Here is a 13,006-nt window from a genome sequence, read left to right as displayed (position 1 = left end):
AACACATTTTTGTGACATGACATTTAATGGCTGTATACAAAGTAGTTAACAAACTTCTTATATTTTAGTGTGGGAAAACCATTAGAGATTATCTGTGTTGTAGGCCTTTTACGTGCATATAATTTCAACAGTTCAGTGTGAAGCAACTACTAATTCATAAGTTTACCAGCTATACCTTCACTTTTTATAAATGAGGTACCTCTTTAATTATGTGGAATTGTCCTTTGAATATATTACACGACTTCTCTTTATTAACTGTATGATACCAAAAGGTACTGGGGGCCAACACACAACAGCAAAGTAAATTAATTTTACTAAGATTTATTATAATCAGTAAAAATACAGGATGTTTTAATCACTTATATTGTTTCAGTCACATGGATCACCATGAAGTGGTTTCTAAATTATTAAATAAAACACATCCCTATAGAATTGCAGAGTTAATTGAATGCATTTTTATAATGAAAAATGTAAAATCTGACTTATTATGTTAAGTGCTAAAATATAAATAGTAATAGTTCCCTTAAATTGTTAAAAAATGTTAAAGTAAGAGGACTGACATAATATGTGGGGCTAATTAAGTGTGCTGTAGAGATGGTGCATATGTACAATTGAATGGTAAACAATGCAGTGTCTACTGATAGTTAAATATTTAATTTGTTTACTACATTTTCCTATGTTATTGGTGGAACTGCCTTTGTGGTCCAGTAGTCAGAGTTCCTGGCTACAGATCCAGAGGTCCCGGGTTCGATTCCCTGGCGGTACTAGATTTTCTGAGAAATAGTGGGTCTGGAACGGCGTCAACTCAGTCCCATGAGGATAAATTGAGTAGCGGTCTAGAAAACTGAGATTAACAGCCATGGGAATCTGTTGCACTGACCACAGGACACCCTCTATCCGCAAAAGCTGGCACTTACTTTGCCAACAAGTGGCAGTCGCTCAGTTGGAATAGTTCGCTTGTGAACTAAAGCCATCAAGTTTGTTTGTTTTATGTTATTGGTGGATCTGCGTTCCTCTGGAAGTTCTCTAAGTAGTGTATGTACAGTAGGCTCTGTAGGATATACAAGGTATCTTATACTATGTTGCTGAAGAATCTTGTGTGTTGTAGATGTGACATAGTTGTCAGTACATACATGGTCTGTTCAAAAAGATTCAGAACTTTTGAAATAGTGCACCAACTCACCGTCTTAGCAATGTCAGGTAAGTTGTGCTGCCTAGTGTCATGCTTCCTAATTATCGTTCTGCTGTGATTAATCATCACCCTAGAGCTATTTGTTCACCTGCATGTGGAGTGTGTCTTGCGATATTCGAAATGGCAGATATTCATGAGCAGCATATTAACATTAAATTTTGTTTTGATGGAAAACGTTTATGGAGACTCATGAAATGATGAAAAACGTTTATGGTGATCAATGCATGAGCCATACACGTTGTTATGAATGGTTTAAGCAATATAAGGATAGTCACCAATCAACGCATGATGAGCCACGTTTGGGATGGCCCTCAACGTTATGTGACAATGGTCATGTTGCCCGAGTTTGTGAAATTATATGTTCTAATCGTCATTTGATAGTGTGGGAAATAGCAGAGCAGTGCAACATATTGATAGGATCATGTCATAACATTCTTACAACAAAATTATGAATGCAGTGGGTAGTTTCAAAGTTTTTCCCATGACTTCTGACACAGGATCAGAGAGCCAGTCACGTTGCCATCTATCAGGAACTTTTGGATTGTGCTAGCGAAGATGAAAGATTTCTGAAAAGAAATATAATCGGCAATGAAACGTGGGTTTATGGATATGATGTGGAAACGAAAATCCAGTCTTCACAATGGGTTGGAAAAAAATTCGCTGAGACCCAAAAAGGTACGGTGGGTCAGGTCGAACGTGAAAGTCACATTGACTTTTTTTCTTTGACATCGAGGGTGTTGTGCATCATGAATTCTTATATCAGGGGCAAACAGTGAATTGCTGGTATTATCTTGAAGTGCTGAAAATTCTAAGAGAAAATGCCAGGAGAAAAACACCTCAGTTGTGGAGAACCAGCTCCTGGTTCCACTGTCATAAAAATGTGCCAGCTCATGCATCACTACTGATTCATGACTTTTTGGCCAACACAAATATAACTGCTTCCTCAGCCACCCTACTCACCTGACCTCACTCTAGCAGACATTTTCTTATTTCACAAACTGAAATCCACTTTGAAAGGATGAAGAATTCAGGTGATAAAAGACTACAGAACATTTGCAGATAGAGCTACATGCATTCCTGAGAAAGTCGTACCAGGACTGTTTCCAGAAGTGGCAGCAGCATTGAGAGCAGTGCATTAATGCAGGAGAGGAGTACTTTGATAGCGATAAGGTTCACTCAGTTGCAGGCTTGTCCGAAAAGATTATAAGAAACTAGTTCTGAAACTTTTTGAACAGACCACATAGTTGCTGGTGCGTAGTGGAAGTATGAATCCTGGGTGTGTGGTGGAGTGTAAAGTGTGTCACNTTAAAAAAGTGTCACATTTGACGGAAGGAACTTGATTGTTAATGTGTCATAGTTGTTATTTGGTGTGGAAGTTTATCATAGGTGCAGATTACTAAGTAGTGGAATTCTCAGTTGTTGCAACTACGGGGTTGGTTATTGCCTGCTGTGATGTGTCCAGTATGAAGCTGGTTGGAGTCTTGGGAGTTAATGACTTATGAAGATATGGCCCATATGACCAAAACATGTAGTGGTGAATGAGACAATAAAATTGATTAAACCATTGATATATTTTTATTCGTTTTATTAAAATTAATATACTTTGTTGTTATGTTGATGGCCACAGTACTTCAATGCTATAATGCAAAAGGATGCAAAAAATAAAAATAGTATGATACTTGCTGCTGTATCTTTGTTTCTTTAGAAATTGTTCTCCAGGCATGTAAGGTCTGCAGCATTGAGTGACAGGATGTTATGAGTAAATTTGGAAGGACAAGAAAGAAAGGAGCCATGACCTGTTTTGAGATACCATCACTGCATTTATGTAGAGAAACTAAGAAAAAGCACACAAATTTCAGTCGTTATAGCCACTACCTGTTTTAAGATTTCCACTCAGGATCTCTCAGTACAAAACAGCATTGCTATCTACAGTATCACAGAGTAGAGTAGCTGCTGCTGACATATTGTAGGATTTGCCATAATGTTTGTGCTTCCTGTCTTCCTTACATCAAGCACTGTGCAGGAATGTACGAGGGCAAATCGAAAAGTCTTTGCCCCTATTTTTTTTTCAGCCACAATAATACACATACAAGGAAATAAAAATACAGGCAGTGTTCTAAGTACCCTGACTATATTTCCACATAGTCACAACCCCCCATTCAGGCATTTGTCCCATCGCACCACTAGTTTGGAGATGCCACTGTTGTAGAATTCAGCTGGTTGAGCGCAGAACCACCGCTGGACAGTGGTTTTCAAGTCGTTGTCGGAAATGAAACTCTGGCCTGCCAGGAACTTCTTCAGTGGACCGAACACGTAATCACCGGGAGCGAGGTCTGGACTATACAGTGCATGCTCCATAATCTCCCATCCGAATGACTGCAGTCGGGTGGCAGTCCTGTTTGCCACATGAGGCCTGGTGTCATCATGGAGGAGAACCACATCGTCCACAAGAATCCCCGGGTGCGACTGCAGGCCAGAGGTTCATTTCCGACGACAACACGAAAACCGCTGTCCGGCGGTGGTTCCACACTCAATTGGCTGAATTCTACAACAGCAGTATCTCCTAACTAGTGGTGTGATGGGACAAATGCCTGAACCGATGTGGTGACTATGTGGAAAAATAGTCAAAGGTACTTAGAACACTGACTGTATTTTGATTTCCCTTTATATGTATTATTGTGGCTGAAAAAAAAAATAAGGGCAAAGACTTTTTGATTTGCCTTCATATATTCACTATAACTATATAGTCAGTTACCTCTGTTAGCCTCATCAGATATAGGTACAGTGTTTTCACACCTTATTTTGGCTTGTGAAATGATGAGAATTAATTTAGAGTTCTGACTTCTGAGATATAATGCTGTGTAGTCCATTGAATGTCAACTGACATTTTGGAGGAACATGTCATCTTCTACCCTGAAGATGTAGGTGACATGCTGCTCTGAAACATCCATTAACTTTAACTGACAACACAGCATTACATACCAGAAGATAGAACTCTTCATAACCACTGTTGCAAGAACCCCAAATCCAACAAAATTAATTTAGTACACTCACAAATATATGTACATTTGATGAAAGCAGTCTTCTGGGATTTGGCACCGTGTATATGTGGTGTTAACCGACGTTTCAGAGGAACGTATCGCCTCCATCTTCAGGGTAGAAGGAAAAATTTATATTTTTTAATTTATATATATAAATTTTTCCTTCTACCCTGAAGATGGAGGCGATACGTTCCTCTGAAACGTCGGTTAACACCACATATACACGGTGCCAAATCCCAGAAGACAGCTTTCTTCATAGTCACCGCCGTCAAAGCCTCAAATCTTACATATGTATCTTTCTTTGTATTCTTATTTAATTTTACAGAATTCTGAGATTCTTCTGGAATCTGTTACTGTGTAGTTCTATAGACAGGTGCCAGTTTCTCAGAGTAATCTGTTGCCTTCATGTCCAGGATAGGAGATAGAGGCAGCTCCGAAATGTTGGTACCAGTCTGGCATGCTGCATGACATCACAATCCAGAAGACCATAATCTTAATATGTACCTCTATGAGGATCTCAGATCTCATGTACAGAATTCATTTTGTGGTCATAACTTTTTGTTTACCTTATATATGTATGGTAATGATGGTAGAATGCTGTACGGAAATATTAATAGTAATTTAGTAACAGAGATCATGAGATAATAAGATAAAATTGCACATATTTAATTATGTAAATTAACATTTTCATCACACTAATTGGAATTCAGTTTTACATGCTGGAGTTAGCTTGTATTTATATTTAAAACACCTCCAGCATCTCTGTTTACAGTTACAATAAGCATTATCATTCAGTCACATATATCTAAGCAGCAGATGCACAGGACATATTGGTTTCATGTTTATCATGCAGTTTATTTTTTTAAAAAATTCCACCTGAAAATTGCACTTTAATATAGGGCCAGTTTTTAATCTGATATTAATCTCTATATACAGTCATTGAGTAGTTTCACGATAATTAAGGTTCCCCATATCCCTCTTTTGAACTTTGCTGTTCAGACATAATAAAATCCTTGTTTTTACAGTATCAAGCCTTCTTATGATTGTTATTAATGTTTTGTTCTCATTACTGTCATTTATTATCATTGTGTTTTGTATTGTGCTAGCAGTAACAGTAGTAGTGATGGTAACTATAGTAATTGTAGTAGTCATAGTAACAGTGTTATGTATATGGCACACTTTTCATTATAACTGAGGACTTTGTTATTGTGTATGCTGTGTTACTCTAAAAGTTAAAAACATTTAAATCTAGTATTTAATTGTAGATGGAATTGCAGTTCATATGCATCATCAGAATCATGAAAACTGTACCCTAAATATGGCTGCTTGTGGTAGATACTACTGTAAAATTGTACATAAAAGTAATGGACAGATATGTCTGTTGCACTTCTTATCATTATATGACAGCTTCATTGGCATACATGCCACAAAAAAAGAACTATCTTGACATGAAAGAAACTGCTAAATCATTTTAAGTGTTTTTCCAGATTAGATCTTATGATAACTTCATGCCATAAGTGTTCATCCTTGTAAGCTTTTATAGATTGCAATAGAGTAACAAAATATTGCATATAGCTGTTGGTTGAATCCAGAATTATCACAAAAGTGTCTCATTATTGAAACAAGTATTATAATGCAAGGTGCTAAGATACAGATATATGCATGAATATTGATTTTAAGTTAAAAAGTGTTATAAATCTCATTGGTCCTCTTCATGTAAGTTATCTATTCAGTTTCATTACTTGTGAAGTAGAGTGATCCTTCAACCAGATTAAATGCCCCCTTCAAAAATATAGTTCAGATTGCTGTAAAAAAAACTGAATTGGAACGGTTGTATGGATATGGACTACAGCATTATTAACCCATGTAAGTGAAGCGATTTATAGCTTATATTTCAGTTAAAATGCAGAGCAATAACAAAGTCACAAAGAACTATGATATTTCTGTGTAATAGAGCAAGTAAGTATAGTATGCTGAAACTAATATTACATTGTTTTAATTGTTTTTAGGAAAGATGAGTGTGTAATAATCTAGCAGTGGAATTTTAGATATTTGATTGTGCCATGTATTACAAATCTGTTAAGTTTTTTATAGTAGATTCATATCTTCTTATCAGTTACTTTTCTTAATTTTTATTTATTATTTTGTGGGGGGGGATTCTTTCCCTCCTCATTTCTGTACCTCATTCATGGGGCTGGAAAAAAATAGGTTGCTACAAATGTGACTGCAGAACAACTTCCAACAGTTCCCGTATCTTCTGCTGATGCAAATATAAGACCATGCAGCAAGAGTGAACAACAGGCAACATTTCAACTTTGTACACCACCTATATCACGGAAGAGACAGTTGCCCTTGACACCTGCTGTAGACGGCACATGGAATTCACTTGTATCACACTGTGGACTGGAAACCGGAGTCAGTGTAAGTGATCCTGGTAACTTGATGTTCAAATCAACGTATCATAATACCATTCAGAGTAACCTATCTAATAATCTCAGTCGGAACCAGGAAAACATAGTTGATGTACAACAGGCAGCACTTCAATTACAGCAGTTGTCATCTCTGCCAGTAACAGTATGGCCTGTCAATATCAGCAGCCAAAGTACTACACAGGACACTGTTACACAAGTGAAGACTATTCCTCATCAGCCCAAGACGAATTTCCCTGGTTCTGAGAGTGGAGTACACACGCTGCCAGTGAAACAGACTGTCCAGAGTAACAGTAACCATCAATTTCAAATCCAGAATGATGTGTTTGGTTTCATCTCAAATACCGCGCTGCCATTGAATACTTGTATTAAATCCAGTGAGGATGGAACATTTAGAAGACAAAGCATTGATCATCCAAAGTTCTTAGTCAATCATAACCCAGCTCCACTGCAAAGATACTCATTAAACATGATTCATACACAGACAGGGCATGAAGATAACAAAGAAGGTAATGAGAGGGGTGCAGATGAATACAATTCCTCATATAGTGCACAGCCACATAAGCCATATCAGCAAGAACCATTGGTTAGTTGCAAACACAGTAACCATAACCATGTTCCAGGACTCCCTAATCAGACTCAGAGGCTTGTAAATGTTCCATTCTCAAAATCAGAACAACAGTCCATTGAGAGACAGAATTGTCTTCCTCCTCACCAACCAACCAAGACAGTAGTACCATCAGAACTGACTCTGAAACAAGCTGGAAGTATTACCAATGCTTCCATATCTCAGAAAGGGCATACTAGTCATCATTACAGGAAATGCACTATTAGTTCATCTTATTTTGATCCTGAAAATTCACTGAGAAGTATTGAAGAAGGTAGAGGTGATTTTCTAAACCACTCACTGGAACATGGTTCCGAAAGATGTGGCCACCGCAGTGGGTCCTATCTAGGCACTAATACTCAAAAAGAAGTGGATCCTTTTACTGTTGAGAAATTAAAATATCCATCAAAATATGGTGGATCATTTCTTACCTGCACTGAATTTCCAAAAGCCAGCATCATCCATGCCAATAGTGTTGCAGACTTCAGACACTTCCCTGTGGCCCAAACACACAAGAATTCTTCGGCTCGTAGAAGATTTCGAACCAGGAGTATGAGTCAAGATCCAACATTGAATACTGAGAAAGGAGCAGCAGTGAGCCCTAGGAAATATTTTGAGCCTCTAAATAAGTGGTCCAGTTTTTCTAACCTTGAAAAAGTTGATAAAACTGGAAATGTCCATAGGAATACATGTGAAGCTGACAATCAGTTGTTGAGAGGCAACATTCATGAATGGAAGCCACTGCAGCAGCGAAGAAAGTTACCTGTCCCTCCCTTTGCACCGAAACCATTTGATATGAATTATTCAGATTCTTCAAATCAAGTTTCTGGCCATAAATTATCTTTGTCACAAGTATCAAATAAGTATGCTTCAACAGGTGACTTGACTACACACCAGCCCCTTTCTTCAAAAAGACCACAATATCGGCGCTGCACTAGCATCGAACCCCCCAGTTCACAGTATAGGCTTCCATCACAACATCTATCTGGTACAACTCCAGTTATTGACCTCCATCATAGGGCTGGTAGTCAATTAAATGCATGGCACAGTACCACAGATATTATGAAGGATACCAACAATCCATTTAGAAAACTCATTAAACAGTCACATCCATCTTCAAGCCAAGAATCCCTTAATGCATTGTCCAATTACCCTTCTTCCCGAAATGATGAAGAATCAAGTGAAAACTGTAGCAATACTACTGATAATGACAATGACCCTCCTATAAAGAAAACTACAAAACCATGCTATGTCTCACTGAGTCAAGAGCCAAGAGATTTGCTCAGAGCAAAACTGAAACAAGCAAAGAGTATGAGCAACCTTGCACTGTTTAATAGAAACCAAGCAATGTGTGTCAGTCCAAAATCATCCCCAAAATCTAGTCCTAGTGTATCACGCACATCTCTTCATCCTCATGATGCTTTTTCTATCCATAAAAGCAGAAATGAAATAGTAACTTGCATGCCACAGTCATGTGATTTTCATAGGGACTTGGATCCAGTGTATCATACAATTCATGCTGGCATGAAACCACCAAAATATTTAATTGATTGGGAGCATAAGCTGCAGTACTCCAACAAGGAGGTGGAAGATATTAGCAACTTGTCAGAAGCCAGCTCTAATGATATGGAGTATTTGGACAGCCGGTCTTACTTTGAAGGTGATGAATCCCAAGATGATGATATATTCTATTCTCACATAATTCCATCAACATCATCACAAGACCAGGAGAGCATTGCTTATAAATTTCACAGGGAAACAGAGGATTGTGTTGATGAAGACGGAAATTTGCAAACAAGTCCTATTCTTGGAAGGTCTTTGAAGCAGCAATTGAAAGCCGAATGTTTATATCCAAATCCAACAGCGACTGAGTCTCAATTCCAGTTCAGTAGAACACATGAAGATCTTCTGCAGTCAGAGCATAAGAAATCTCAGAAACTAAAATCTCTTAGTGCAGGGCAAACTCAGAAAAGGGCAATATATGCAGGCAAGAAATATGAAGATGTAGTTCTTTCTCAGTTACATTACAGTGATGAAAATCAAGTAATACCATCTGGTGGCAGATTTGAAAACTCCAGCAATCCAAATATTGATGGCAGAAGGAGAACTGAACATCCAGCACAGTATGTTTCAAGCCACAGGAGTAGGGAAAGAGATTTATATCAACATACAGTGATGGTAAGAATCTCATAAGTTGGAAAAGTAATATCTGGAAATGGAAAGGGAGAGGTGTCTGGTTTTGGAGCATGCTGGGTATGGGAGCTTCTGCTTTCTCTCGTATATGGGTTTAGAAACATAGCTTTACACAGGTGCAACAATGCAGCATACTTGCCAAGTATTTTGAAATGTGTTTTCATGCATAATTAAGGTAATAAGTGTATAGAATTATTTTGGTAGCATTAGGGCTATGTCATTTAATTTCTTTAATAATTAAATTTTGTTATATATTTCAAACAGACAACTTAGTCGGTCAGTTAGAGATGTATGTTGTTATTGTACTGAGTTATAACTGAAAGCTTACAGGTAACTTGCAGTTTTCTCAAAAAAAGTAAGCAGATATACAGATAATGCAGAAATGTAAATTATGTGAGAGAAAGGTAAAATGTGTGTGCGTGTGTTTGCATGCATGGATGTTTGTATATGTAACCAGAAAGAAGTCTGGTATACTACTCTCTTTATGACTCCACTCTCTTTCATATGTATTTTCTTACATACATCATACCACTGGCTGATTGTCTATCATTGTATTTTCTTCCTCAATGGAATTGATCTCCCCAATTTTTGCTACCCATTTTTTTTTCTTTTTTACCCTTACTTGTATATTACTATCTGACATATACTTAGGCCTGTAATAATATGTATCCAAAAAATGCTTTTCAGACCATATGGAAATATTTATTTTCATGTTAAGGAAATATTTGCTCATAAACATATGTTGATATTTTCATCCAGCTTCCTAGATGTCTGTTTACTGTCATATGAAAACAAACAAACAAACAAACAAAACTTTGTGGTTTTGGTCTGCAAGCGACTGCCACTTGTCGGCGAAGTTAGTGCCAGCATTAGCAGATAGAGGGTGTCACGTGGTCGGCGCAACGAATTACTGCAGCCATTAATTTCGGTTTCCTAGAATGTATATACTGTCATATACAGGGAGGATTATTAGTGAGTTGACTAGTTCACAGCAGCTGGTGCGCCTCCTGCCATGAGGAACATACAAATTTTGCCCGTGAATCAGCCAATAACATTTGGAATGAAGGGTAGTAATTAACTTGTATACTGCTTTATGGCATTATGTTTCACAACAAGCAGTGAGGTTCATTTGTGAGAGTTTGTTTATGATTTGTCAGCAGTAGGCATCAGTTATCAGCTCCATTAGCTATGCTACAAGCCGGAAGGTCACAGGTTCAAGTCCTGTTGAGGTCATTGGATTTTTTCAGTTGACCTAATCCTTCCAGCCGCACTAGGAACTGGGGTTTACTCAGCCTCTAACAGAAATGAGTACCAGGAATTAATTAAATAATTTTCCTGGGGAGTAAAGTGCGGGCAGAGCATAGGGCTGACAACCTTACCGCCATCTTTGAGCCGATTGTCTAGACAATGTGGGACCCTCAACGTCTCACAACCCTATGGGCCTTCACACCCTGGTACGGGGATAGCTTTACTTTACTTAGTAACTGAGCTGCTATCTAAAATTGGTATGGATGGTAATGTCACATATTAGGGGTTTGCTTGACTTATAAAATGGGTTTCAGATTTGATGTTCAAATTTATTGGACTTCTATACAACTTATTGATCGCCTCTGTGGTCTAATGGTCAGAATTCCTGGCTACAGATCCAGAGGTCCCGGGTTCGATTCTCGGCACTACCAGGTTTTCTGTGAAGTAGTGGGTCTGGAACGGGGTCCACTCAGCCTCTTGAGGATAATTGAGGAGCTACTTGAATGGAAAAGTAGCGGCTCCGGTCTAGAAAACTGAGATTAATGGCCGGTGGAATACATTGCGCTGACCACACAACACTCTCTATCCACATAAATTGGCACTAACTTTGTCAACAAGTGGCGGTTGCTCGGTTGGTATAGTTCGCTTGCAGACTAAAGGCCACAGAGTTTGTTTTTTTTGTACAACTTATTGCAGCATTTCACATATCATTGTTTTCGACTGGACACACTCGGCTTCTGCCTACACTACTCCTCCAGTTGAACTCTTCAGTTATTGTTGGTTGAACTCTTCAGTTATTGTTGGCTTCTCGTTATACGCAGTGTGACAATAAAATTCCCGAACTGATGCTATTACACAAGTACTACTAACTCCAACCATCAGGGATGAATGGGAATAGTTAAAAAGTTTATTTATATAATGTGCAAGTTTCAACTTGTTTGGTTGATGCATATGAGGATTACAGTTGTTTTGGTTAAGTTAGTTTTCTTGTCATGTCGAAGGTTTCAAAATGGAACAAAGAGCAGCAATGAAGTTTTGTGTAAAATCAAAGCAAACAGCCACTAAAACGTTTGAAATGTTCAAAAGTGCATATGGTGAAAAATGTTGATCGAGAACGAGTGTGTTTAATGGCATGAATGGTATATAGACGCTCAGAATATGAAAATGCAAAAATCATGGGTGGAAACAATGTTGACTTTTTTTTATGCTAAAGGTATTATTCATCATGAATTTGTGGCGGAAAAGCAGACCGTAAACGATAAACTTCATAAAGAGGTGATTCAGAGATTGGTTGTTTGACTTCATCGCGTTAGGCATGAGTTTCAGGAAAGTGAGCCCTGCTACCTTCTGCACAACAACGCATCGGCACATGTTTTGGGCTTTGTCTCCGGGTTTTTGGCGAAACAAGGGATCCCCATGTTGTCGCATCCACTCTTCTCCCCTTATTAGGCACTGGCTGACTTTCTTCTATTCCCTCAATTAAAAATTGGATGAAAGGGACGAGATTCAAGGTCGTTTCATCGATCCAGAATACTGTGATGAGGGAACTGAAGGTGATACAGGAAGAAGCGTTGTCTCGGGATTTTGATTTGTTGTACAAATACATGAGCGATGTAAACATTGTGCAGAAGCAGGTTAACTTTTTTGTTTCATTTTTTAATTGCCTCAGTTTGGGAACTTAATTGTCACACTTCCATTCCATTTATTTCACTTTCTAATTGATCCTGATACAGGCATAATACAAGCCATAGGAGTCACAAGATCAAAATTTAAGTTACAATAATTAATTGAAACATGTCAAAAACAAAACAAACATACATGCAAACAATTATAAAATATAAAGCGGACATACATAAACAAATGGACATCGGATACAATAAATGTAAAAATTCTAATTCTGGTTCACTTCATTAATAAAATTGACAAAAATTATATGAGATAAGACAATAATCCAATACAACAATTGATAACAGTAAACCAGATACAATATAAACAAGCTGTATGCTAAGGCATGAGTCAAAGTTATAAAAATTCATTATATAATATAAAGTATATAGTAATATTTCATCAAAACATAAAATTATATTCATCTAATTCATTCTGTATATCAGGTAAAATACCAATTCCATAGATCCATCTGCAAACCAAATGTAGAACCTATTAAGGCAAGAAATACTTGCTACAAACAAATACTAGCAGTCCATATTATAGGCCCTAACACCATCTGCTAATCACAGAACATACTAATAAGCAGAAAACAATTCAAATATACCTTAATTATAAAATATATATATAT

At 37.6% G+C, this 13,006-nt stretch overlaps 1 protein-coding gene across 8 annotated transcripts in view; it reads left to right on the top strand.

Moving 5' to 3' along the window:
- Positions 1-13,006, top strand: part of LOC111866515 (serine/threonine-protein kinase WNK1) — a 134,097-nt gene that overhangs the window by 102,928 nt on the left and 18,163 nt on the right. For 5 of the 8 annotated variants that reach the window (XM_033752284.1, XM_033752283.1, XM_033752282.1 and 2 more), the window contains one exon: positions 6,442-9,447. The exons of 1 other annotated variant lie outside the window; for it this stretch is intronic. In XM_033752284.1, the coding sequence (XP_033608175.1) occupies positions 6,442-9,447 (3,006 nt within the window). The remainder of the gene's footprint in view (positions 1-6,441; positions 9,448-13,006) is intronic. 2 more of the 8 variants (XM_023855528.2, XM_023855534.2) reach the window with 2 other exon arrangements.

This window comes from Cryptotermes secundus, unplaced genomic scaffold (assembly GCF_002891405.2).
Source record: "Cryptotermes secundus unplaced genomic scaffold, Csec_1.0 scaffold401, whole genome shotgun sequence".
NCBI classification, from domain to species: Eukaryota; Metazoa; Arthropoda; class Insecta; order Blattodea; family Kalotermitidae; genus Cryptotermes; species Cryptotermes secundus.
Note: the sequence above shows the minus strand (reverse complement) of the source record. Positions and strands in the feature narration are given on the sequence as shown.